We start from the raw sequence: 27526 nt of genomic DNA on the forward strand, positions 1-27526 counted from the left end.
TTAAAACAAATGGAAAATCACTTCAAAAAGGAGCACAAGAGCCCAGGATGTAATTTACGTTCTTCATACACAGTCTTCACTGGGGTATGTTGCTGTTTGTTTTGCCAAAACCAAATCTTTTATATGGATGACACCCAGCTGTTAACTCTATTATCCTGTGAGTGTTTAAAACAAACAGTGCCCTTAAGTTAGGCTCTCTTCTTACTTTGTGTGTCTGATACCTTTTTCACTAACTAAACTCGTAATTTTCTTGTATTCTGATTTTTCAATGTACTGATGTCTTCTTTCAGCAGCATCACTGACCTTAGATTGCATATCACTCTCCCTTGACCTGCTGCCAGACTTGCTGTGACACTGCCTCTGCTGTGGACTTCACTGGGCACACAAATCACAAATCACCCTGTTTTTTGCTGGGTTAACTTCCAGTTTTATGGGTTTCAGTTGCTTTGCTCAGAGCCCAGAATGCCACATTGAAACTACTTCCCTGATTTAGCTCATGCCATCCCATCAGCTACCAGCTTTTTTCCCTGAAAGGGCTGTCAAGCACTGAACAGGCTGCACAGGGAAGTGACTCATTCACCACTCCTGGTGGAATTTAAGATGTGTGGATGTGCCATATAGGGACAGGGCTTAGTGGTGGATTTGGTAGTGCTGGGTTAAGAGCTGAACTTCATGAAAAGAGTTTTAGAGGTCTCTTCCAACCTTAACAATTCTACAGTTCTAATGGAATGTCCAGCCCCCATTTTTGGTTATCACCTCTGCTGCACTCAATTAATCACCAGCCACAATGCAGAATTGGCCTCTACTGTTTCCAAATTCCCTGTAATAAAAGCTGTGTAAATCTGTCCTCTGATATTTGTATCAGTTATAAAGGATTTATAAAGGATTTTTAATTGTCCTTGTTTCCAGCAAAGTCAGCTGACTCTCAAGGCCACCCAGATACAGGATTTCTTCCCTGTGATAAAGGGAAGAAGAGGAAGATGACAAGCACAAGCTGTGGCACGATGGATCCCAGAATTAAGCATTTCTAGAGCTAAATTTGGAAACTGCTAAGCAGAGTGGGATGGGATGAACTGAAGGATACAGAACAGGTTCCCCAAGGAAGCAGAGGGCATCAAGGACCAGACCTCAGCCTCCACGACCACAGCTTTTGCAATCACTGCTCTCCAGCTCCTTTCAGATGATGCCTTCTCCTTATTCTATTCTCCACACCAGCCGTATTATGCTCCTTTTGTCCTCTGCTCTGATTTTTCCAAGGAAGATGCTGATTTCAATCCCTCAGAAGCAATAGCCTTTCCCTGTTCACTCTACCTTAAAACTTCTTGCTTAAGTCCTGTTCTCTTTCATTTCATTTTGCTGAAACTCAGCTGCAAGGACGTATATTCAACACAGACTGCTCTTGTTCGCTGTTGCACATCAGCCTCAGGTGAGAGCAGCTGGCCCTCTCATCAGCCCCTTGGAAAGGCAATTTATGAACAATTTCAGGCAGGACAAATGCGAAATGAATATTCCATTCTGCTGCTTAATTCAACTACATTAGGCATGTGATGAATCCTCTTTTGCTTTGTTCCTGACTTAGATTATGTATGGGAAGGGGTATTAACATGGTTGAGGAAAGCTTTCCTCCCCTTCTCTTCCCATCTTTTCAGAAAGTAATCTCACAAAGCTCATCATGAGTTGTTTCCAGGCGTCCTTATAGTCAAGTCAGTTTGAGTGTTACAGAACTACAGCAGCCTCAGTGAAACACAAAGCATTGCCAACTCTGACTGTTAAGCCAGTTTGATATGTAGTGAACTACACTTGCCTGACCAAGATAAAAGAGGTTTAGAAAAGAAAGGAATTTGGCAACTGTTATTCCTAAGGAGCCCTCTGTTCACTTTAAAGGAAACACACTGCAGTGGTGCATTGCAAGTGCATCATTTGCAAGATGGTATCTACCTATAAAATATGAGACATAAATTGTTTAAGATACACTGTGTTGCATACATGGTTCACAGCACACTCACTCTGTAATTTTACTTTTCAGCTAAGCTGATGGAATTTTCTGCCCCTCCCATCTCAAATTTCAATACTCAGTAATGGACATTGTTCTTTCAAGGCACTGGCAGGGGACAGTCTGCAGTTCTTCTCGACAGGAAGAAAGAATAACTGCCTTTAACCAGGCAGAGGCTGCTGTGAAAGACTTACATGTGTCCTGACAAGACAGCTGATCACTCAGTAATAGATCAGATAAATTACTGGCCATCTGCAATGAGACTGACACTCTACAGAGCCTTCTGTGGAGAACACCTTCAGCATCACCTGGAAAGCACTGCTGCAAATGTCAAGACAATGGCAAGAACAAGACCTCCTCTGTAGCATACAATAATGCATAAAAACAAAAGAGGTTTCTGAATTTTTTCCCCTGTTACTTGTGCAACTCTTTTCCATACATAAAGATACATAATTATTATTTGATCATTCAGATTCCAACCATGTTTATGATGATAAAATTATAGTAGTTCTCTAGTGTGGTATGATAGCAACAACCCAAATGCATACTCTGTTTTTTGCAAAGTTGAACATCAGAGAGTAAGATCATTTGTTTGTTTGTTTACTTTATACAGAACTTGAAAACACCACCTCCCGTGTCCAAGACAACCTTCAAAAAGCCTATGAAATACATCTCTGGCAACTTGCTCTCATTTATTTTGCTTAAAATAATTGGTTAATAATACATTAATAATTAACCATTGCTAAAAAGAGAACGGCTTTCTGCTCCAGAGTTTCCCATTAATTTGGTGAATTACAAGGCTGAATTGAAACAAAGGAACACTCAGGAAATCCATGACCTAGAATTCTTCATGTGGGCAGGAACCTGCTTATTTAAGGATTACTGCTCCATACAGGGACCGTGAATGGCTGCAGATGGATACTGTGACAGCCTCACACGTGCTGCCCTTTGAGGGATTTGTAGGTCAAAAGAAGAATCTTGGATGCCCCTGAAAACCAACAGGAAGTCAATGCTGGGATCCTTGGATCTCATGTTCATGGCAACATGATCTATTTAACACACCCAGTGAATGGAAATGCATACACAAATATAATTTTGGCATGCCAGGTATTATTCTGTCTTCCTAAAGGCAGGGTGCAGCCTGTGATCTGAACCCAGATGATTCTGAACGAAAAGACAGAGTTGAATAAAAGGTGTTCATAGCAGCTAGAGCATGTGCTCTGGTGAAATGGGAGACACTCACATGGCTCCACTGAAAAGCCTGAGAAAGTCAGGATATAGCTCCTCTGAAAGTGGATTCAGAACAAGAGTTTAAGTATTCTGATTCAGTGAAGAAAGTTGTTCTTCTCCACAGACTCTCCAGGGAGCCTTGGGGGAAACAAGCCCTGAACTTCTGCCCCTACTGAAAGTTAGGAGGTGTGAGTTGGAATATGCTGTGGGACATGGAAAAAACTCCTTTTGTCTCCAGCTCCAGGGATTTGAAAAGGAGCTTGGAAATGCAAACCAAGTGTAAGGAAATGCAAACCAAGTGTAACCTGAGTCAGCAAGAAGTTTGACATAACAGCTCTCAGGGATGCAGCCTGCACATCCATCTTACTGGGCTGTGAACTCTGAAACCCCGCCGGGCTCAGCCCGGCCCGCGCTGCCTCGGCAGGGAGCTCCCGCCTGCCCCGGGGGTGCGCGGCTCCTTATCTCTGTCTCCTGGCTCGCTGCTGGGATGTGACCCAGCTCAGCTGCAAGGGGAGAGGGCCGGGGTTGGACAGAGTTTAGCTCTCTCTTGGGAAGGCGCCAGCCTGTTTTCCAAAGCAGCGATGAGCTGGGGTGAAGGCCTGACCTGCAGCCTGACTGAAGCTCCTTGGGTGGGCACTAGCGTTTTATGCTACCTCCCTCCCCAGATTTATAAATCTGTACTTAGTTTGTTGGACTGTTTGAGCCAAAAAAGGCCTTGAAAAGGTTGATGCACAGTGTCCTGTCATTTCCCACATGCAAGGTTTTGATATCTTGGTTTGAAATGTGTTCTTACTAAAAGTATTTCAGTTTGTTTTTTAAATGTTTAAATAACCTAAAAAATTCAGGCTAAAGAAAACCCTTCCAAAGCCATTTATTAAAAATACTTATCACTTGAGAAGAAAAATGTATTATACTGTTTACTGGGGTAAGTCTCCTTGCCAGTCCTCCCAGTGTTTTTACTTTTGGCCAGAGTAAGCAGTTGCCATTACTCCACTCATAGCCTCACTCCAACCCTGCCCTATTCCCCACACCCAGGCTGAGGCAGACTTGCAAGGTACTTTTTGTATAATCAGTGTCTTAAAAGAAAGTATCATTATAGTGTCATGCCATGCTGTGATAAAAGTGCTCTGCTAAACAAACCGTAATGCCACATTCCTAAGTGATGTTTTCTAAAGCCACTTCCAGAGAGAAAATTTCCAACGTGACATTTTGCCTGTTCACAAGCAGCCCAAGGCGTTGTGTTGCTGCTAAGGGCACAGGAGTCATGATTAGTATAGAATCATAGCATCATTAAGGTTGGAAAAGCCCTCCAAGATCATCAAGTCCAACTCTCAGCCCAGCAATGCCAGCCCACCACTAAACCATGTCCCTAAATGCCACACCTACACTCCCAGAGATGGTGATTCCACCACTTCCTTGGGCAGCTTGGCAAACCCTTTGCTGAAAAAATTTTTCCCAATATCCAATCTAAACCTCCCCTGGCACAACTGGAGGATGTTTCCTCTTGTCCTGTCACTTATTACTTGGGAGAAGAGACCGATCCCCACCTGGCTACACCTTCCTTTCAGGTGGTTGCAGAGACCAGTAAAATCTCCTCTGAGCCTCCTTTTCTCCAGGGTAAACACCCTTGGATCCCTGAGCTGCTGAGCGAAATTTTAGCAAATTTGTAGCCAACAAATTCACAGATCAACTTGTTTCCATTCTACTGCAGAATCCCCACGCTGGGTGATGAGTACTTTGTAAAAGGCACCATCATGAGTATAACTTATATATATCTTATATATATATATATATATATATATATACACATATATATATATACACACATATTATATATAACTTATATATATCTTACATATATATACTTATATCATGAGTCTAACTATAAGAAGAAAAATGTTAACTGAAGGGGAGAGAGGAACAGTTAATCAAGCACAAATTCCTACCTCTGCCACAGTCAGGGCCCAGAAAGCCAAGGAAGCAATGGCAAGTCCCAGACACGCAGTCTCCATTCCCATAGCAATTACTGGGACAGTTATCCACTGATTCTGGAAAACAAAAGAGAATTCAGAAACTTCTTTAGGCAAGAAAACACCTCAGAGTTTAGAAGGGCTCTAGATGGGTGGGACAGATGAAACTTCAAAGCGGTTGCTGTGCCCAGGGTGAAAGCTTTAGTGTGAGCTCCACTAAACCATGCTCATCCATTTACACCAATGGATGGTCCCACTGCAAATCCTGTGATTAAATATGAGCAGCTCAGCACCCACCACATTGCGCGGGCATCCTCTCGGTACCTGAAAACTTCCAAATGTCTTTTCTTCCTGCATATTTTTACGACCATTTTTCCTCTTTAAATTTATTGTAGAAATGCAATAGCCCCCATTCTCACGCCAGAACATGCACTTTTGGTCCAGTTTTGTGACTTAAGATTAAGTGACCTTGGGGCATTTATTTGTGCCAAACAGAGCTGAGCGATGATAGATATGTTCCCTTATACGCGTACTGAACAAAGACCCTTGGTTCATCCCATCTGCCTGTTCAAGGACTACTTCTAACCAAATTTCTTCTTATTTGCTCTGCAATATTATATTGAACTTAATACATTATATAATATATAATTTATGTATTTAACAGCTCAGAGTGCTGGGGCTAATATTCTATTTGATGGAACAGGAATGTGTCCATTTCGCATTTTCTTCTGTTTCTAGTTATCATCTTAAATTCTCTGACTTTGGCAAAAACACCAGCTATTCATTTCTCAGGGAAAGTTAACAGGTAAGCAAAATGTTATCTAGCACTTCTCTTTTGAGAAGAGTTCAGAATATTGGGGCAAAACCATGTCTTTCATAAAAGAATACAAGCTGGTAAACACGTCAAAAAGAGAATGAAAATAATCTTATTTTCTTACACTAAACTGTGAGTGAAGACTGAGTAAATGTGAGTGGGGCTTTGAAAGATGTTGTAATAAATACCATGGTTCATTCTACACTGCTACTTCATATTTTCTCTGAGGGAGATGTATATCAGATGAAATCTGGATTCGGATACACAGAAGGGGCGCTGGTGGTAGACATGGAGTGGGGTGAAAATCTCAGCCCTCTGAATAATGGCTGCATTTTCACAGACATACTCCATGAGACCTTGTGGTAGCAAAGATATCTGTAAACTCTCAATCAGTGCAACTGAAGACAACCAGCAGCAGAGATGTGCAGATTTGTTTCTAATCACAAATGAAAGGAAGCCTGTTTCTGGATGGGTGTTCTCCAAAGAGCAGAGGTTTCTGAAGGACATTTTAAAGGATGTAGTGTAATTTAATCATTCATAAAGGACAACAGCAATTTTAAATAACAAAACCAGTTTAAAGCATTTATGTTTTAAGTCCTGGCTTTGGACATCTCATAATCAGACAGCTCCATGCAGCAAGGAAGGAACAAGGGAAGTGCTGTCAGTTTTCTAACACTCAATAGTTAAGCAGATATTCACTTGATGGTGTATGGAAATGCAGTCACAGCATGTAGTCAACCCTTTAGGCTTGAGCTGCCATCTTTATTCCAATCAGAGAGCACCCATGCTTCCTCGAATAAAGAAATAACGACTCAGGCCTTGTGCATTTACACTGATATTTAGGAATACCATCTCTCACTTCATAGCAGGTATAAACATAAATCTATCCTGTAAGTGAAAAGTTAGTAGTAGGCCATGTGCATACAATCTTCAGAACTTTGTCATGGGTTAATGTCACTGCTGGAAACAAAAATGAATTCACTTTATGCCTTTTTTTCTCTACGCCTTTTTTACAATACTTACATTTTTCTTTTCTTCAAGAAATGTATGCAGAAATTTAGGAAAAAGAAGTTATTTATGCACATACTTACACACATGAAGAACATACAGAGTGTGAGTACTGTGAAACGAGATAATGAGAGGGGTAAGGAGATTTAACAGCTCCTGTTGCTGAAAGGGTCAGTCCTTTTCCTCTAATCTTCTCATCCTAAGAACAACTCTAAGCTCCCTCTTCTTGTGCTGGTTCTGGCACTTGTCAGATCCTTCAATGAGGTGGTTAAGCTCAAAAGGTGGCAAAAAAATGAATGCAGCAGAAAAAAACTAGAGTATTTTTTTTTCTGCTGCCTGAAAACTGGGAAGAGAAGGGCCATGCTACTCAGCATCAGCGCAGTTGTCCCACGACACCTCACAACCCCACTGCCATGCAGGGTCAGGGGCTGCCAGCTGGAGCAACACTGCATAGATGTAACACATGTGTGACCTTTGAAGTCAAGGGGAATACCTATGTCAGGGCTTGATGCAGGACAGACCCCCAGTGTTATGACAACACCTTTAGAATACTAAAAACTGTTTTTAAAAGCTTTTTCCCAAGTTTTTGCTTTAATGGACTAAACCGAGATCTTGAAAAGGAGTAAAAAGCCGTATTGCTTTCTTGGTATATTTATGAAATACAATAATTCAGCAAAATAGTAAAAAAACCCCACGGAAATATCTAGAAAGTGTCTAAAAAGTAACATATCAAGCACAACAACTGTTCCAAAGTGTGCCAATGCACCACATCAGCTAAATGGTAATCTTTGTTACTGGAAACAGTATTTTGCAGTTATAGTGTGTTCAGCTGGTGTGTCTATGATCCTAGGACAAGACAGGCAAAACTCTGTACACCAATTCAATGTCCACTGCAGGTTAAACTGAATTACTCTGTCCACAATAATGAGTATGTACAAAGGGATTTAGAAGTTCAGAGTGACCTCAATAATGGAGCATACCTGTGCTTAGGTAACCAACCTGTCCAGAATCTCTAGGGGAATCCATGTAAGAACCTTTACTGTGGTGGTGCATCCTTTCTTCCTCTGACTAGTTCAGCACAGACACCTATAACTGGTCAGATCCCTGCTGACAGTGACTGACACTGACGTATTAAAGAAAAAGAAAAATTTACATCTATTTTCTGGTTCATATACAGATCTGGCATTTTTCTTTGTAAAACTGCAGTGATATGCACATATACCACTTCATCTATCACTACCTCTTCAAGCTTTGATTTCCCAGACACTTCTTTGCAAGTGTGGCCAAACTGTTTCATACCATACAGTGGCTAACTCAAAAGGAATTAAAAAACAGGTGGATGACTTCCTCACTGAGACACCTCAGTAGCTCTTGCTTGTGGCCTGAATACCCTATACTATTAATAATAGAGTAGGCCCTCAAAAGTCCTTTAATCCCATTTCATTGCTTTCTCTTATGTACCTTGTTGTTCTAATATTGCCCAAAGTAACATTTTTAAAGTATTCTCATTTCACACTACCTCTATTTGCCCGGGAATAACCTGCCTGATACAGATGAGATGAAGTGAAAAGGAACTCTACTCCCCCTGTGACTTGTGCCACTTGCTGTTTTTTAGCAGTTAAGGATGCAAACTTTCCTGGTGACTCAGGGCAATTAAGGTCTTCACACACTTCCCAAAGTTCTTCGCTACTGAGAATCAATTCTGAAAAGCGATGAAGGTTCATGCAGGGCATCTTTGTCTCAAAGCTACTCCCAAACAACTCCAAAGTATTTCCATAAAGGAAGTGTTAAATGAACGCACCTTTTCCCCTCAGGAACTCCAGAGCTAATGAGCACAAACAAGGCTGAGACTGAGGCTTGTGAGCAGCAAGTCTGCAAGCTGTGTGTGCAACACTGTGCATGCTCCTATTTATATTCTTAGGCAGAATCACAAACTGGAATTTCTTTTTACTTTGAAGATTGCAGGCATTAGCAAGTTATACTCCTCATAAAAACCTCTATTTCCATCCTAGCACTGAATTTTGTTTCAGTGGTTACACACTGCCAGTTGGGCACCTGAGTCAGTTTTCTGGCCCTTCTGGCATGTACACATGCACACACATCCACGCACACTGCTCTAACACCTACACTACACACTAAACAGGAGGAGGCGGGTGACTTGGCATCAGAAATTAGGGAGTCGTGATGGAAGAACCCTAGGAAGAATGAAGAATCAAACAGACATTTTCAGAAGCTAGGGCTTAGTCAAATTATTATCATATGGGGCTTAGATGATAGAGGAGACACACCTTTAACATTCAGGAAGTCCCTAAGTCAGTGGCACAAAGCAGCTGTCTCTCTTTTGAGTATGCTCACAGTCAGCACTGCTACAGAGGTGACAAGCTATCAGCCAATAACTAAAAACAGGCACTGCAGTTACGGCTGGCTTCTAGTCTCCATTATACAGCTTATTCTGGAAGCTGTTCACATAATTAGAAGAGTATTTTCCAATAGATACAAATTCCATATGGTGTTTTATGAATAGTACCATGGGAACTGCTTTAGAGAATCACGACAATGTTTTTGTTTTGTTTTATTTAATTGTTCAAGTTCACTGTGAGACCATGAACAATTCTTTTTTAGAAAGAGATATATATGTTCTCTGTTTCCAGTCTGATTCCCACAGTTTTCTTCTGGCTTCCAAATCCCCGAAGAGATCTGACTGACACCAGCTGGTAAGGGCAGAGATTAGTAACTGGAGGGCCAGCCAGTGGATGATGCATGATGCCTTCATCTGGTTTTGCTATCGTGTCCAAAGAGAGCACTGAAAACACAGTTTCCATGCCACCTTTCAACCACCAATGGTAGCAGGAGTGAACCTTCTGAAAGCAAACAACTCACACCAGGGGCAGACTGGCAAAACTTGAGGTGGTGGAGTTTCCAAGACAGAATGCACAATTTTGCCTACAGAATTAAGTGTCCTGCCAGCTTCACAATCTAATTAGCAACTGAAAAAAACAAGTCTATTTATGGAATTGCAGAATCACTGGATGGTTTGGGTTGGAAGGCACCTTAAAGACCATCAGGTTCCAATCCCCCTGCCATGAGCAAAGACACCTTCCACTAGACCAAGTTTCTCCACATCCTATCCAAACTGGCCTTGAACACCTCCAGGGATGGGTCAGCCAGTTTCTCTAGGCAACCTGTTCCAGTGCCTCATTACCCACACAGTGAGGAATTTCTTCCTAATATCTAATCTAAACCTGCCCACTTGTCAGTTTAAAGCCATTCCTCCTTGTCCTATCACCCCATGCCCTTTTAAAAAGTCTCTCTCCAGCTGTCTCGTAGTCCCTTTAAGTACTAGAAGGTGCTCTAAGGGTTCCTTGGAGCCTTCTCTTCTCCAGGCTGAGTAACTCCAACTCCCTCAGCTGGCCTCCATAGGAGAAGTGCTCCAGCCCTCTGAGCATCTTTGCACCTCTCCACTATTTCCTCAGTAAATATTGTAAACCTCCAGATCTCCTCTGAGACAAAGTCTAAATGACATAATGAGACACTTGGTCTTCAGATCCACACTGTCTCATTTTGGAGAATGGTATAGAAATGCCCTGCCTGACAGAGCAGGTACTCCCTACCCTAGGACAGCCTAACTCAGCCAGGAAAAGGAGGATGTACAAAAGTGTTTCTGGATTCATAAAAATAAGAAATGGAAAACCTTCATTAAGTGCAAAAGCCTAGGCTTCTCCAAGAGCAGAACTCTTCTTCTGAAGTACTCTTTAAGGTCCTTCCTGCTCATGAGCTTTAATTATCAAAGCAAAGAAAGAAACAAAAAAATTCCCTAAGTATCCTCAGCAGCTGTAATTCAACATATTGCACAAAACAACATTGATTTGCTACTTTTGCCATTTATTTCAGGGGGTGTTTTTCAGCACAAGTAAACTCACAGCTGGTAGAATTTGAGGGAAAGTTGGCTGAAACCTTTATCCCATTGCTAGTTTTCCCACTGTAATCACCCTTTACTCTGAGAGAAGCCATAAACTGGCATGATCCAGCCCATACCCACAGTAAGATTTCACACTACACTATCTTGCATTTAAGGATATTACTGAGTTCAATATGAAATTGCTAATTGTTACCATTACCATTTTTTTTTTAGGTTGTTAATCTGAGGCATGGACAAATACAGCACAGCTTTGCTTCATATTATAAACTGACTCATGTGGCAGCGACAAAGCTCCCAGGCTAATGGTCTGCTCAGGGGACCACTTTGCTGCTGACAAAACGCCCCATGAAAGACAATTCTACTGTGGTGAACTCTATAAAGATCTGTCAGCCTGGCTCACAATTACCAACATGAATTACCTTTATCCAGATGCAACACAATAAACATATTAAGAAGGTAGACAAATTGCTAGACTCTTGATGGACTTCTTTTTTATACACTCACCATGTTTGCTGGTCAGCAGTACAGCTACTTCAACAGTATTTCCACCTTATTTATTTACTATGCAACATTCAACTTAATAGCTTGTTTCCCTATCTTTGGGCCAGAGGCCAAGGCAGATGTTTGCCTGACACCAAATCCTATTAGAGGCTGCAGTAACACAATTGTGTGTTAAAGATAAATATTTTACAGCCTGCACTTGCCACCAAGCATCATCATTCCCTAGACATTTAGAGGCAACTATCTATTGGCAAAGAAAAAGTAGTTATCTAGCTGGCAACTGAAGGCAGTACCTTTTTGAGAGTTAATAAGCACCAGGACTGCTTTCTAAGAACTGATTAAATGCCATTCAGTGTGGTGTGGCTGTATCAATTCAAATGCAACTATTTCATTTGATAACCTCAAAAAGTTGCTCTGGAGACGGCAGTGTTTGGTGTCAGAAACCTGCAGGAATAGCACTGCAGTAGGACAATTAGACCTTAATGAATCAATGCTAATCTCCATTCTGGAATGAAGGTTCAAGGAATATAAAAAAATTGTATCAATGAGAATATTCTGTATTAGAAATTAGATGCAAAGAAAAGAGCAGGCTTTTTTTAAGTATCCTGTCTGGCCCCTTCAGCTAGCAGTCTACTCCACTGCTACGTAAGAAATGGCCTCAAAATCTTTTGTTCTGTGCTGGTGAGAAGATATATGTAGCTGCTCAGCCTAAAATAAATTGCCACAGCTACTCATCTACCAGCCCAGAAAGATATTGCATACATACTAATTGGTACAATAAAAGGTTTTACCCTTTCCTTATAAATGTTGACTCTCTGTATACAAAGATGCATTAATTCAAAAATAGCAAGTAAATTAAAAAAGGAGGTAAACCAAATAATTAGAGTAGAATTGTTTACTGTATCAAATAAATACATATATTTATTGTCACACAGAAATATACTGTTCCTAACTGTCCACTGACCTATTTTCTGCCTAGTTATGTTCTCCTGGCTAAAGAAAATGTTTTGCTGGGAGGGAGGAAGGGCACAGGGAGCAAGGCAGCAAGCAGGTAGATTCCATGGTTCATATCTGACCTTGAAATCCTCTGTCAGCCACATCAGTGCCAGAGAGCCATGACGAGTGCCCAGTACAGTACAGTGAATTACACTGCCTAGGAGAGTGAAAGGACACCACATTATTTCACCTTACTCTTTGCTGCTGTACTAGACCAACCTTAACAAGCCACATATTCTTTTTCCTGGATCTGCTTGTCCAGGATAAAACTGACACCTACAAGCTCACTGCAATAACATCTCTCTTTCACAAAAATGCTCCTTGTCACTGCCTCGACTACGTTAGCAATAATTTTAATAGGAAGTCAGGCAGTATAACATGAAAGGCAAAGAGGATTCTGAAGCTCTGTGAACACATTTAATTTACTTCCCAGTTGCAGAGCTTGCAGTCTTGTTTATTTTTCAAAGGAATGATGCTACCCAATTGAATTTCACTGCAGGAGAGGTTGGATTCTAAGCCTGGAGAACTGTCACCTGCCCTTGTAATTGTGATAACAATGCCAAGGCAGACGTGGAGGTGAGAGGGGATAAAACAGGTTTCAGATGTCTTCAAGCATCAGATTTGGCAGTATGAGCCAAACAAAAAAGGCAAAAAAAGTAAGGAGGAAGAAAATGCCTTGGAAACAAAGGAAATGTGGAAATGCTAGGTCTAGTATTCTCTTGCTCCTCCTCTTCCTTCCCTAGACGAAGCTTTAAAGGACTGATTCCTTCTTATAGTACATCGTCACCTGCTGAGATTTCAATTTTTCTGCTTCATTTGTGTTTTATACTTCTAGCTCAAGTAATCCACACCTGGCAGCCAGGGATGTGAAAGTCTTGACAGCATCATGGAAACTCAGTCATTATTTTTGAGTGCTCTTTCACAGCTTCCTCTTCTGTAGGGCACCTAGTGTGATGCTGATACTGCTAATGCCACTTGATGTTGTGTCAGATTTTGATTTTTTTTTCTTTTTCCTAAGGCTGGGAGGTCTGTTTTAATTAAGGACCCACGCACATAACCCTGTTTTGCTCTCACATCCCAGTGGAACTCTAATCTTCACATGCAGGTATAAGGATGCTAAATCAGGAAAAGGGCAACAGGCAGACAGTCCTTTAAACAACTCTTTAAATCGCTCCTGACTGGAAAGTGAGAGAGAAGGACAGTAACCACAATATTGAACTGCATGTTATTCTCTCTCCTCTTTTTTTGTAAGAATGTTTAAAAAAAGCAATTTGCAAGGGCTGATACATGCCCATCTCCATCAGGGTACCGACAACAAACACCTACCTCTGCCATCAGCGACTCTATAGGCTGGAGCATTTTACAAGGTGATGGTGAAGCACAGAAGGTTTGGTGCTCAGAGGCAGTTGGGTTGCTTCTTGAAGTCAAAAGCCACCGATTTTGCCAAATTTCACAGTACATCATGTGAGCACATTTTCCCTTGAGCTGTCTGTACTTCTGCTTTTAGGCCTGGCTTGAGACGTCTATCCAGGTACTCAAACGGCTCTCACCACAATCACATCAGTCTTTCTCACACTATTTCAAGCACATTTGACTTTATGCCCAGCTGGAAATACTAAAAAATCAGCTTTTTTCTGTCCTATTTTTGAACTTCTGTTCTACAGAAAGAGGGACCAAATGGGAATAGTTTGGGGAGTAAATAAAGAAGAGAACAAGCCTGATCATTTCAGAAACCTTTGCCACATTTGGTCTGAATTTGGGTTGCCCTTTGAGAGAGAGCTTTATCTCCCCGATTCATTCCTTTCTCTTACCGCTTCCTTATTAAGAAGAAACCTTTCCAGTGCAGAATGCCTTATAATCTGAAGCTCTCAGATGGTTGAAAGCATAAAGTGTAATGGGATTTCAAAAGCACTTGGGCACTGGTCTATGCATATGATCATTTAACTTGATGGTAAAATCTCCCTTGACTTCACCAACTTTTAGGAAATCCTGCTAATGTATTTCTGCTGTTCATAGGGCTAAACAGGGAACACTGTTTTCTTTCCTTATAATGTGAGCAATGCTAAAAGCATGAAAGGGTCTTGAAACACAGTTCTTAAGGAATCATACACTGACCATCTGAAAACACCCCTCTGTTCCAAATCACTTGAAATGTGATCACAGGTTGGAAGTTAGCTGGGAAAAAAAATTCACTGGATGATTTTAAACAAAGAGTAGCTGGTGGACTGAAGCTTTCTTCTTTTTCCTTCTACAATGCAGCTTCCAAGCACAGTAAGACTTTAATCCATACTTGTAACATAACTATGACATGGCTGTGGAAATCTAGAAAGATACATTGTGAACAGTTATTTTCTTCCTAGATTCCCTTTTTTGCAGTTGGAATATTTTTAAACCTGAATTGCACTCCAGTAGATGAAACTCTCATATCCCCTATTTGCCCAGGGGATTGCAAAGAATTTTTTTTGTTCCTTCCCACTCTCATAAATTGTTACAAACTAATACAGGAAACAACAATTATTCAGCCTTCAGGGTTCAACTTCTGGAGCTGCACTAGCAAGAGGGAAGTTACTTCACGTTCAGTACATTACAATTCTGCTGTCATAGCTCAGGGCAAGGCTAAAGCTAGCCTTGAGTTTCATTTTAAATGATGTTTTAAGTTGGTGTATTACAGGGGGAAAAAGCAAACCATTCTTGCATACACACCTAGAGAACTACAAATGTAATCTCATTTGGTCAAACAAGGGCCATGAAACCTTGGCAATGTTATAATTTTGGGTACATAAAAAAAATAAATTTCATTTTGCACCAAGTCTTTAGCTAATATATCCAGCCTGATACTTAAGGATGTACTGGCTGGAATGACTGCTATCTGAGGTTCAGTTAGGTAAGTGCCTGTTGCTAGGGACATGCTCTCAAGCAGGATGCCTGGTCTCCAGCCACTGCTACAGAAAAGCCTGAGTCCCCTCTAGGTTCTATGTGAGCCCTGACCCCTGTAGAGATGCCCCCAGTTCCCTGGGGAATCTCAGGCGCCACCAAAGTCCTGTGCTCAGGCAGCTCCATTGAACTCTTGGTGGTCTTCTGTCAGGGCCAAATAAAAAGCAGAACATATGGCTCCCTTCCTGCCTCTTGCAGACTTGCTGCACAAACGGGGTCAAACCTTGCTCCTTCTCAGAGGCTCTGGCAAGCTGTCTAGAAATCAGTTTAAGATAATCTATGAAACTTTTTCTGAGACTGCTGTAGCACTCAACAAAAGAAAGCAGTCACACATCTAATACACAGACCAGCTGTTATCATTTAAAAAGTCAACATATACCAGGAGTGACCATATGGACCAATGTCCTCATCTGCTCAGCCCCTGTACAAAATGAAGATTGGTCCAGTGACTCCTGGGGTGCTGATGTTGTTGGCTTCTGTTCTTTTGTGGTCTTGCATGCAAGCATGTACATGTTAATACAGCCTTTGGAAAACTGAGGCTTTAAAGCTTCTGTTGTTCTAGTACAGAAAGAGTTCTCCTTTTGTTTGCCAAAGCAGACGAGTAACTCCCACAACCTCGTTTCTGTGCTGTAGCAGGGGAGCATTCATGGAAAGAAAAGTGTGCACAAAGCTGCTCTAGCAGCTCGGTAATACAACACAGGAATAAAACAAGCTGTGCTTACATTAGCCTGCAGTCTGGGCTGCGTGGAAAGAGCTATATACAAAAGTGTAAAAACGAAAACCATATGCACCGTTTTACACATTTCTCCAGAACCCCTCAGACAGCACTTACATGCCATGTTATTAAGGCAGAATTCTGCTGTTCTGGAACAAAGTGAACAGAAAAACACAAGGGCAGACATGAAAGAAAGAAGGAAAGAAAGAAGGAAAGAAAGAAGGAAAGAAAGCAAGCAAGCAAGAAAGAAAAAAGGAAGAAAAGAAAGAGAGAAAAGAAAGAAAGAAAAGAAATAAAGAAAAAAAAAAGAAAGGCTTTAATTTGGTATTAAATAATGACCCTAAAACTAAAGCAATTATCTCAATCAAGAAACTTTTTGTACAAGCTCTGTCAGATCAAGAGAACTTGCCTGCCCGAACACAGCACATGGACATGCAAGTTCAATGCTACCAGTCCATGTAAGTACAGATGTAGGCAAAGCTTTTCAAAAAGACAAATCTACCTTCGTTTTTCTACCACTTTAAAGCATTATTAAAACCAGACAAAATCTGGAACATTAAAGACATTCAGATGTCTAACTTCTATTGAGACGAATACTTACTGGCATTCAAGCAGTCTTTAGAAGCATGGCCTAATTTCTTTTATACAACAATATAAATGAAAGTATTTGTCCATTTTTCTATTTTTCCCACCCAAATAATCACTTGTTATCATAAAACCTATTGAAAGAGGAGTGTACTTATAGAAATCAAAATAAAAAAATAAAGAAAAAGTTCAAATCTAACATTAAATAAATTATTGCATCTCTGCTTTAAAACTAAGCTAGCTTTACACATTTTAATGTTCTATTGCTAGCTTTTATTCATAGATCAAGGAAGAGATACACTCAGTACAGAAAGAGCAGCCATGGAATTTTTCACAGCAAAGCATCTGACCTTTACAGGCCTCTTATTATTTAATTATCTTTGAGATGTGTCCCTAATTTCCTCTTTATTAGAAATGCCTTACGTCTTCAATAGAAAAATCCTGAAATAATAATTTTGCCTGCCATTATGGTTTGGGAAGCAGGGTTATTATCTAAGAATTGTTTCAGACACTTGCAGAGAGAAAAAAGGTCATTACAAGTAACATCTAGATTTGAAACAATTGGTCTGACTTCCTGTTTCTTGGAAGTGCTGTAGGTCTAAGCAGCAGCAGGCAGAAAGCTGCAGTTAACATTTAGGGAGCAGTGTACCATAGGATCATGGACAAACATTGCTGACTGAAGCTGAAAGGAATTTAAGAACCAGGAGGAATGTTTGATCTGTTAGGAGTTGTCTGAAAAGGCAGACATGGAGATCAGCTCCAACACTGGAACATGCTCACCCTCTTGGCTCACTTCACTGGGAAATGAGGCTGTTCATCAGTTTTGAGGAAGAACGTGGAAAGATTAAGGGAGCACTGATAAAGCTGCTGTTGACTTCCAGGTGTTAGTTTTAAGGGTTGTGTCACTATCCACCCAAAACCATCATCACTGTTTTACCAAGAACAGCAAACAAACTCTGGATATGAGGAGTGCAAATTAATGTGAAAAGTTTCACCTCTGCACAGCCCTCTTTCCATTTCCAGATCCAGGCTCAGCCCATGTTTGCTTTTTATTAAGCCCTATAAAGAGAACAGACTTACACATGGGCTGGATGAAAGTGAAATCTCACCAAGCACACTACTACACCTGCTTGGAGTGGGGAATTCTTGCTGCTCACAAAGCTCAGGCAGAGGGAGTTCACCCCACACTTCTTGTGATACTGTGCCTATCAGACTGGGCTGGATTTGGCTGAGATGGAGAGGGCAATCTCCTGTCTTCTTGCCATCCTTCTGTACGGACTAGCTCAATTCTCACAGAGGACCTCACACTCTGTGGCCAGCTGGATGTTTAGTGGAAGATACTTTGCATAACCTGAACCTGCTCTGAGGATAAGCATTTTCAGTCAAGCAGACCTGTCAACACAATGTCATTCAAGAGATCAAATACACAAGGAAAGAAAAACCTAACACAGCCTGGCAGTGACTCATAAATGCATTTTTTGCTTTCTACATGAATTGAGTGACTGTATCTTTTCTAAATACTACCTGAGACCTATGAGCTTTGCCACACTCAGAGAAGCTAGGTAAGAGCTGAAAGCAGGAAACAAAGCATCAAAAAAAAGGGTTGGCAGCAACAAGAGAGTAATCAAAAAAAGCATTGCCCATCTGACAGAGTATCAGATGTCTGCTTGTAGAGGGGTATACAGAGCCAAAGTCAAAAACTATTTGCAGAGCATGCAAAGCTCTGCTGTTATTTTGTACGAGAGAGATCGAAAATCCATCAAAAATTAAATGATTTTTCTTCCTGGCGCAGTTCTCATATGTTGCTGTATTTCTTTTTCTGTGCAGAGCAAAAAAAGAGTTGTGAGTGTGGGCAGGAATGGGTTACTAACTAATTATCTGCAGAAGGTTACCACAAGGTGGAAGTCCCCCTCTGACACAGAAGGGCTAAGATGACCACACTCATTCAATAGGGGAGAACTGAGCACTTCCACGGAGCAGCTGGAGTCTCATTAACAGCTAAGGAGATCTGATTCAGCAAAGTACTTGCTGAACTTTCAGCCTCTTAAGCCTAAGGAGAAGTTCAGAAAAGGGTAGCTGGGACATTGAAACCACTTTTCCTCATTCAGAGTTCTGAAGATCTAATAGTGCATGGGGGACTTTTAACTGAGGCATTAAGGAGCCAAAAGAGAAGTGCAAGCCAGAACAGATCACACCCCATGTTACTCTGCACAGTATCCTGACTCCTCAATATTTACATGAAACCAATTTAGATTTTTCCAGACACTAGCAAAACAAGAATAAATAACATGAATGGTTTTGAGACTCCAAGTGGATCACACTTCTGTATCCTTTCTGAAGTGGAAATTGCTAGAGTTTAAGTTAGCTTACACATAAGCAGCAAAAGCAAGGGAAAGAAATCTGAGCTACTCAGACTCTTCCTTTTCCCTTTGCTAAGAACAAGCTAAACACGAAGGCACTTTCACACAGTGCTAAGGAAGTCATTCTTGTCACCTCTCACGCAAGGATTCCCAGTCCGATGCTTGTCCCCGTGCCCTGCAATTGCTCCTCTGTGACCTCAGTCCTACTGTGAAGTGTTCCTCTGCTGGTATCATTCCTGAGTGTGAACTGCTGTCCCAGGGACTGCATGGGGTGGGCTACATTCGGGGCTATTGCAGGAAGGGCATGTGCCTTTTGTTTTATATTGCCAAGTGCTGTATGCGCTGGCAGCCCCTTATAAATCACACCAGAGCTCCTCTTGCACTTTAGTGGAGGAAACTACTTACAGTAGGTTATTTTTACCTACTGGTAATGGATGGTAGAGGGGGCAGAAGGAATGATCCTTTTCTTAAACTTAAGCATTGTCTCATGCAGAAGATACAAGTAAGATAAAACCTTGCATCCTATCCTGGGTGTTCTACATGTGTTTCCTGTTGCTTGCTGGGTGACATGCTGGCAAACAGCGATGCTCTCGTCTCACAGACAACTGATTTTGCTCTTCTTTTTGATTTCTCAGTGGCCCTGCACAGCTGAGCCTGCCTGAGCTCAGCAGTAACAGCTGCTGGAAGACACTTTGACTCCATAGACGCTCTTTTCAGGTTCTCAGATGTTTCTTGCTTCTACTGAGCAAACTTTTGGCCAAAATCTCTGTCTGAGATGTGCTGATTCCATCTGATCCCTGAGCCTACTATTTTGCTTCACTTAGGCATGATTGCTCTAAATAAATTACCACTATCAGGCTGATAGTAGCAGATTGTAAATCCACAAGGTGCTTCTCAAAGAAGTGTTTCTATTAGGAATTTCGCAAAGTGCCACCAATGTAATTTACAAAAAGGTTAATTTATTTTTGAGAGACCTTGACTGTCCATTCCTTTATAATGTAATGAATTGTAATTCAGAAGAATAGGATATAAAAATACTATTAAAAGCTGAAAACTCTTCCAGAATAATCTTTTTCCCTCCACCTGAATTGTCTGTATTATTCAGAAGTATAAGCTCTGACAGGCATTACAAGGCTGTATTCTCCCCAGGTTTACATTCCGTGCCATCTAACAGGCACACATTTTGACACCACCTTAACCCTTCAGTGATGATGATTCCACATCGTTTTAGAAAACAGGCCAAGTTGCCATCTCCTGCCCTCAAAATCTGTGCTCATGTTCCTGAGTGGATTTAGTTACAGCTTTATTGCATTCCAAAGCTGTATGATGGACAGCCTCACAATTTATGAAATTAACTGTGTGTTATCAAACTGGGAATACAGATGCTTTTTCCATTTTTCTCTAGTTTTCACTAGAATAATGGAAGCCAAATCATTCCAGGCCAGCCCTGCACAGTAATTGCAGTTGATACTGTCATACAGAGCCGGCAATGATTTGCTGGCTCTGAACAGCTCGGTCTGTTGAAACACAGCAGATAAGACTTGGAAAATCAGCACCCTTTCCATCCAACATGTTTATTGCTGAAGTAAAAGCTATGGCCATTTATTTTGGTGAGTCCTCACTCGCAGGGGATGTTTGCCTGAAGCAATGACTGCAGTTTGGCTTTATGAACTTATCATTACGATCACCATTATCAATTTTGTGCTTTCTACTACTATCTGTGATTATTAATTAATGCTTCATTCATTTTCCCAGCAGTTCTATCACCCTCACAGCATCTCTGGGGAAATGTCACTCCCCTCAGTTTTACACGGTGAGCAGCTGAAGCATGAGCCTAGGCTGGGGCAGAATTAGCACATCAGTCAGAATCCAGGAGTTCCAGGCTGCTGGTCCTCTTCTCAGATCACTGGATCCTACTTCTTCCTGCACCACAGCTGTACTTTTCAAACTCACTCTTACTGTAAGCCCTATGTTAGTGGAATAATAAAGGGAGATTTCTTGCCACAGAAATCAAATTAAATGGCAGCTTGCCTCTGACAGTCAACACAACTCCTTTGAAGGTTCCTCACCTCACACAGACAGATCTAAGGCTTCCATCACATGTGATTTGATTTATTCTTTTGGTGTTGCAACTTTACACACTGATTCATAAGCACTGTCAGGTTGCTTTATCCTCTTTACTTGGGCAGTGAAAAAAAATAGTAACACTACAGCACCACAGTATTTATACACTTACAATCTAGCAACCATGTCTTGCCAGACTTCATGAATACACTAGAAAGGTTCTGAAGCATTAGAGTTACACAAAACACCTGACTGTTTGTTTTGTTTTTTTTTAACAAGCTGTTGAAATCTAGATTGAGAAGAAAGGTACCGACTTGTTAAGGCTATTACAATGTTTTTATGGTACTTATACAAATGCTGCACTTTTCTGGACAAATTCTAGCCAAGAAGCCACATTTTCCTACCTAAAAATTTTACTTAAGTCTGTTTCAAAACGCACAGCTTGTCCTTTAACAGGTTTTTTTACACTACAGCTCTGTGTTGATATACAGCTGCCAGTGGATAAAGTGATTCCCACTTGTGTAGTAAAAGAAAACTTCCTTGTTTCTGAATCACAGAAACACAGAACGATTCAAGGTCAGCAGGGGATATATTGAACATATCATGGGCTCCATATCGTGGACTGCTCTGCCTATCATGCAGTCATGAAGGTACAGCAGAGCACAAACAAAAAAAACCAGGATTGCCTTGAAGACAGTCTGACATGCTTCTCACCCACACCATTTCTTTGCATTTCAAAGGCAAATTAAGAATGCTTTTTATTTTCTTTCTTCTTGTTTTTCCCTGTATTAGTGCAATGAGGCCAAGAGAAAAGTCTGGCTAGAACACTTAAGCATCACTTTGAAAACAAGAACAAGTAGTGACAGTGCTCTAAATGTGTTTTCGGCTGTTAGAGCCTTACTGACTTTTCTTCCTGTGATGGGAAATTTTGGACTGAAGACATTCTTAGCCAAGGAAAAAAAGCTGCCTTCAGAAGAATATCTTAAGCTTCTGTGGTTATTGTAAGCAAAAAGTCAAATTACTAAAGTAAACTAAATGGAAGTAAATCTGCATTCTATAGAGTAAGACTTCAATTTCTTAAGTTAATATACAACTACTTCTAGTGTTGCTCAGCTGCAAACAAGACAGAACATCACATTTCCAGGTTTTGAATTTATTACAGAGTATTACAGCAGTTTCCACTTCTGCATTAGATAAACTTTAGTGCTAAAATGGAATATTGGGATGTTAATGACTTTCCTTTAACAAGACCTAAACTTTTTAATTAACCTGCCAAGACAAATTACAGCCCATAGCTCTTAGGTAACTATTGCAGACAGCTGAGACTCAACACCAATGCCTCTGTTGGGAGAGGGATTAATGGCAGCTTTGGAATGAGTCTGCTTTTTTCTGCAAAAAAAAGAAGTCCATTAAACACTGCGGCTAGAAGAATGCTGAGTGCTAGTTTTATGGAGTAGTCTTTAAATTACAACCAAATGAATTTAGGTATAGGAACAGTTTCAGCAGGTCAATCAAATTTAAAAATAAATATTATTGAATCGGGAACAGATTCTGATATTTACAGGGTGGAAGAAGAATACTCAATGGGTTATCAGGCACCCACTGGCAGCATCCTTTCCTCCTTGGACAGCAACAAATCCATGCCTGTGAGCTGAACTGACAGGGCATTTTACTGCCAGAGAAGTCAGAAGACCTATTTAGTTAATTTGCTCTTCTTAAGCAATCTCAGCTTAATTCTGTTAGCAAGGAGAAATAGAGATTCCTGTTGCTGTGGTTGCTACTACCAAGTCTTACAGTACTCTTTATTGGAGTTTCAACCCCAGTATTCTGTCCGAACTCCAGCTTGAGTGATTTTGATGGTGTTCAATGGCAGGACTGTCTGTCACACAGAACTGAGGCATGGTACTGCTGTCTGTTCTTCAATCATTCCTATACCTCTGCTCCAGAAAGAGAAATAAGCCAATCAAACAAACAAAAAATCAAACAAAACCACCAAAAGCCAATTAAATAAAAGGAAAATCAAAGTAAGAAAATACAGCAAGGATTTTCCAGCTTGTAATCCATGTTTGGCACTGGGCAGAATCTCATTATGGTTATAGTTACTTAAAAGGCCTAAAAAATACTTACTCAACATTTAGGGTCTAATAGTATTCAGCACGTTGCTAAATACAATCCCCTTCAAGCATTCTCTCCAAAACCACACAAAGCCATCGTGCAATTCGAGTATGTGCCTTAATACCTGTCCCCAAGGCATATTTAGGAGTTTAGGAATAATAGAGGAAATCCTTACCAATAGCAGTAGTAAGGAAAGAAACCACTTCCGATTCCTTGCCATCATTGTAGAAGGCTAAATGCCATATTCCTGAATCTAAATACTGGATAAATCCTGTCTCGTGGCTGGCCAAGGGCACAAAAGCTCTGTGCTGCCGCTGAGGTCCTTCCAAGCTTCTTGCCTCCTGTGTCAGCAGACGTCTTCCATCAAGGAGCTCAACAAAGTCAAACTGAAACATAAAGGGAGCAATGTTTGTGTGTGTACCAGGTTTCCCCAAGCTTAGTCTCTTATTCTGGATCTACAAAAGCATCATAAACAGGATTTTCTCTGGTAGCTCAAGTATTTTTCTGGACTACCTGCAAGTAACCATTTTGGAAATAGCTAGTATATGAATGTATTTTCCTGCAATTATATGAATCATGAAATCATCTTTGTTTAGAAGGTGACTTGCAGCATATTGGCCCTAGTGAGGTGTTCTCACTCTGTAGAAATATAGGCAGGGAAACATGAGACCATGACTCAACTGCACTGTAAATATGGCACTAAGCAGCTTATTTGTTATCTTCTTTGTGTCTTGGCTAATACAGAAAAAAAGACAGAAAACTATATTTAGCCCGACTGGGTTGTGTGCCAGAATTGCTAGGGGTCACCAAAGGAAAAGTAAGAGATATTTTAAAGTGAACTCTGGTAGAGGTTTTGCAGAAGTATTTTGGTTAGCCAGCAAAGGTTTTATCTTAAAGCAGTAGCAAAAATAGTTAAAAGATCACAGAAAATGAAGATGGAAAAGAGATAAACATACAGAAAAGTCCCATTTAAGGAGTGGCTCTAGGTATTTTCCTCAAAAGGATGCATTTACTTTTTGCAACAGTAACTTCAACTGAACAACTGCTTTGCTTTAATACCAGTATTGCAACTCCTTTTAGTTCCCTATTCAAATAATCTTCCACTGATTTTTGACAATAATTGTGTTTTGTCTGGTATTATATTAATGGCATGAGGCAGATATAAGCCTAGCAGGTATCACAAATATTAAATGAAACTTATCTAGTCTGACTTTAGTCATGTGTTTAGGTGACCAGGACACCTTGCAAGCAGAATCCAGCAACTGAGGCACTATTCAGCTTTTCTATTTCCTGACTTCACTTGGTTTTGCCTCTCTCATCCAGCTGGTCAGACAAGCTTGTGGCTTTTTTCTGGCAGAAAGATGAAAAACAGGCAGAAAGAAACACTACCACTTATTTCTGAACCTGTAAATGTTGCTGCACTGAATGGCTGCTGAGTGTTAGCTGACTGTGGCACCAATATTTGGGCTGCTTATCCCTTTTTACTTTACTGTAGCAAAATTTGGGTGCTTATTATTAAGTTGCCTGGTATGGTCTTCAAAGTCAACCAAGATAAAGACTTGATGACATGTTCTTTCCTACGTAGCAAAAGTTAAAAAAAGTTAAGCTACTAAGTTAAAAAAAGATGTGCTTATTTCCAACAACATTTTGAGCAATGAGCTATATATGACCTAGCTCGCATATGAAATGGCAGAATTTGCCCGAGGTTATTTTTATTATGTATTTAAAATTATATCTTTACAGGAAATTAATTTTGAACCTTGGTTTCTTTTTTTTTTTCTTTCAGTTGTATTTCAGTACACAGATCTCAAATTTGGTGCTGAAGTGTCTTTTTGAAAATGTAAAAGCTGCTACACCTGCAAAGGTCATTCCTTTTGGGTGTCTATCCAAATTAGATTAGCTAGACACAGAGTTTGTGTGTTGAAAAAATATGATGTAAACATAAATTATAAAAACATATGATCTAAAATCTAAAAAGACAATGTAAGTAGAAATTCTAAACACATGTAATTAAAAATGTACATTTCTGTTTCATCCTTGTCCTGGGGGGCATCAGGCACAGCATTGCCATCCGGGCAAGGGAGGAGATTGTCCCGCTCTGCTCTGCACTGGGGTGGCCTCACTTCGAGTGCCAGGGGCAGCCTGGGCACCACAAGGTAAGAAAAACATTGAGCTCTTAGAGAGTGTCCAGAGGAGAGCCACGAGGATGGCGAAGGCTCTGGAGGGGAAACCTTATGAGGAGTGGCTGAGGTCACTTGGTCTGTTCAGCTGGGAGAAGAGAAGACTGAAAGGAGACCTGACTGTGGTCTGCAGCTTCCTCATGGGGGAAGAGGAGGGGCAGGCACCGATCTCTTTCTTCTCTGTGGTGACCACTGACTTGAGAAAACAGCATGAAGCTGAGTCAGGGGAGGTTTAGGTTGGATAACAGGAAAAGGTTTTTCACTCAGAGGGTGGTTGAACACTGGAACAGGTTCCCCAGGGAAGCGGCCACAGAAGTGTTTGGACAATGCTCTCAGGCACAGGGTGTGATTCTTGGGGTCTCCTGTGCAAGGCCAGGAGTTGGACTTTATTATCTTCATCGGTCACTTCCAACTCAGCATATCTATGATTCTATAAAACAACAGAATGATTTAAGAGGATACTGATGAGCGGTTGGTTTGAATGACACTTTGTGACCCAGGTGTCTGTAGCCACTCTGAGCATGAGCTACTGCCTAGGCTGATGCCTCATCAGGTCTCAGTGTGACCATGCCTGTCACAGCTGAGCAGGACAGTGACAGAGGACATCATAGTGGTGTCTGGGTGCTGGGAATGTCCCAACAGAGCTTGAGTTTGATTAAGGAACAGGTGAGCTGAAGAAGGTAAAACCAGTAAGAGAAAAACCTAAGTGTTTCCGTTTTCACTTTGGAGCACGATGGAACAGCTTGATCACAGGTAAAGTTCACCTCACCAAGCGCTGACATTTCCATGGCAGCTTGAGTTAGTTTTCTAGAATCACTGGCTTGCAAGTGAAGAGACACTTCTGGGATGCAACCTGCTTCATCGTAAAGTGGACATCTAAGAAATGTCCTGTGGATGGAGCTTACACGCATCCACTTCCTGCTCTTTGTTAGAGGTAGTTACTTAGAGCTTAGTGAGATGAAAACGACCTCAAGGCACTCAGGTACAGTGAGCTGCTGTTCTTCCACTCCAGTCTGGGTTATGCTTACTTGGGGCTTCCTACCAAAAGCAAAAGGTTTTTTTTCACAAATATTTGCAAGATGCTGCTGCAGATGCTGATGACTTTGCCAAGCTACTAGTTACAAGTTGTAAGTATTAATTGAGCCACAAATGGGTTGTGTTTTATTGCATTTTAATACATTCAAAGATTTTTAATAGGCAATTAGTTACTGCCAGCAAGGAAATCATAGATAAAATACCATGTTAATCAATTCAAACTGGACAAATGGAAAAATACCCCCTGCACGCTGTGATGGCCAATCCCTAATATCTATGATTTATTAAAATTTGGCTTAGGTTAAAATGAGTTTGAAAAAGGATTTGATCTAGGAAGATTAAATCTAATAGACCGTAACATAATTGTGTAACTTACTATGATTTGTTGAGAAGAATGAGAAGAAATGCCTTTTGTTAATAGCAAACTACTTTGGGCTTCTGCATGATCTAAGACTACAGAAATTTGGAGCTTACATTTTCTTCGTACTTATTAGTGACCACCACAGTGGTTGGCAACCTAAAACAGAAAACAATCACCACAGCCAGAGAAAGTTTCCCTAAGAGAATTTGGAATAGTTTGTTTGCATGGCCAGGTTTTGGTAGCAGCAGGGGCTGCAAGGGTGGCTTCTTTGAGAAGCTGCTGGAAGCTTTCCCTGTGTCTGACAGAGCCAATGCCAGCCAGCTCCAAGACAGATCCACTGCTGGCCAAGGCTGAGCCCATCAGTGATGGTAGCAATTGTCACCTCTGTGATAACACATTTAAGAAGGAAAAAAATTTATTGCACAGAAGTAATTGCAGCCAGAGAAGAGGGGAGTGAAACTATGCGAGTGGACCAATTATGCAGACACCAAGGTCAGTGTAGAAGGAGAAGGAGGTGCTTCAGGTGCTGGAGCTGAGATTCCCCTCCCTGTGGTGCAGCCCATGGTGAAGCAGCTGTGCCCCTGCAGCCTGTGGAGCTCCAAAGGGGAGCAGAGATCCACCTGCAGACAGCCCGAGACCCATGCAGGAGCAAGTGGATGCCTGAAAGAAGGCTGTGACCCTGTTCGAAGCCTGTGCTGGAGCACGCTCCTGGCAGGACCTGTGGCCCCATGGACAATGGAGCCCAC

At 41.1% G+C, this 27526-nt stretch overlaps 1 protein-coding gene across 5 annotated transcripts in view; it reads right to left on the minus strand.

The window, feature by feature from the left end:
* Nucleotides 1-27526, minus strand: part of TENM4 (teneurin transmembrane protein 4) — a 1366951-nt gene that overhangs the window by 149651 nt on the left and 1189774 nt on the right. For all 5 annotated transcript variants that reach the window (XM_048294397.1, XM_048294400.1, XM_048294398.1 and 2 more), the window contains 2 exons: nucleotides 23380-23590; nucleotides 5170-5271 (listed from right to left, as the gene is read on the minus strand). In XM_048294397.1, the coding sequence (XP_048150354.1) occupies nucleotides 5170-5271; nucleotides 23380-23590 (313 nt within the window). The remainder of the gene's footprint in view (nucleotides 1-5169; nucleotides 5272-23379; nucleotides 23591-27526) is intronic.

This window comes from Corvus hawaiiensis, chromosome 2, assembly GCF_020740725.1.
Source record: "Corvus hawaiiensis isolate bCorHaw1 chromosome 2, bCorHaw1.pri.cur, whole genome shotgun sequence".
Taxonomy (NCBI): domain Eukaryota; kingdom Metazoa; phylum Chordata; class Aves; order Passeriformes; family Corvidae; genus Corvus; species Corvus hawaiiensis.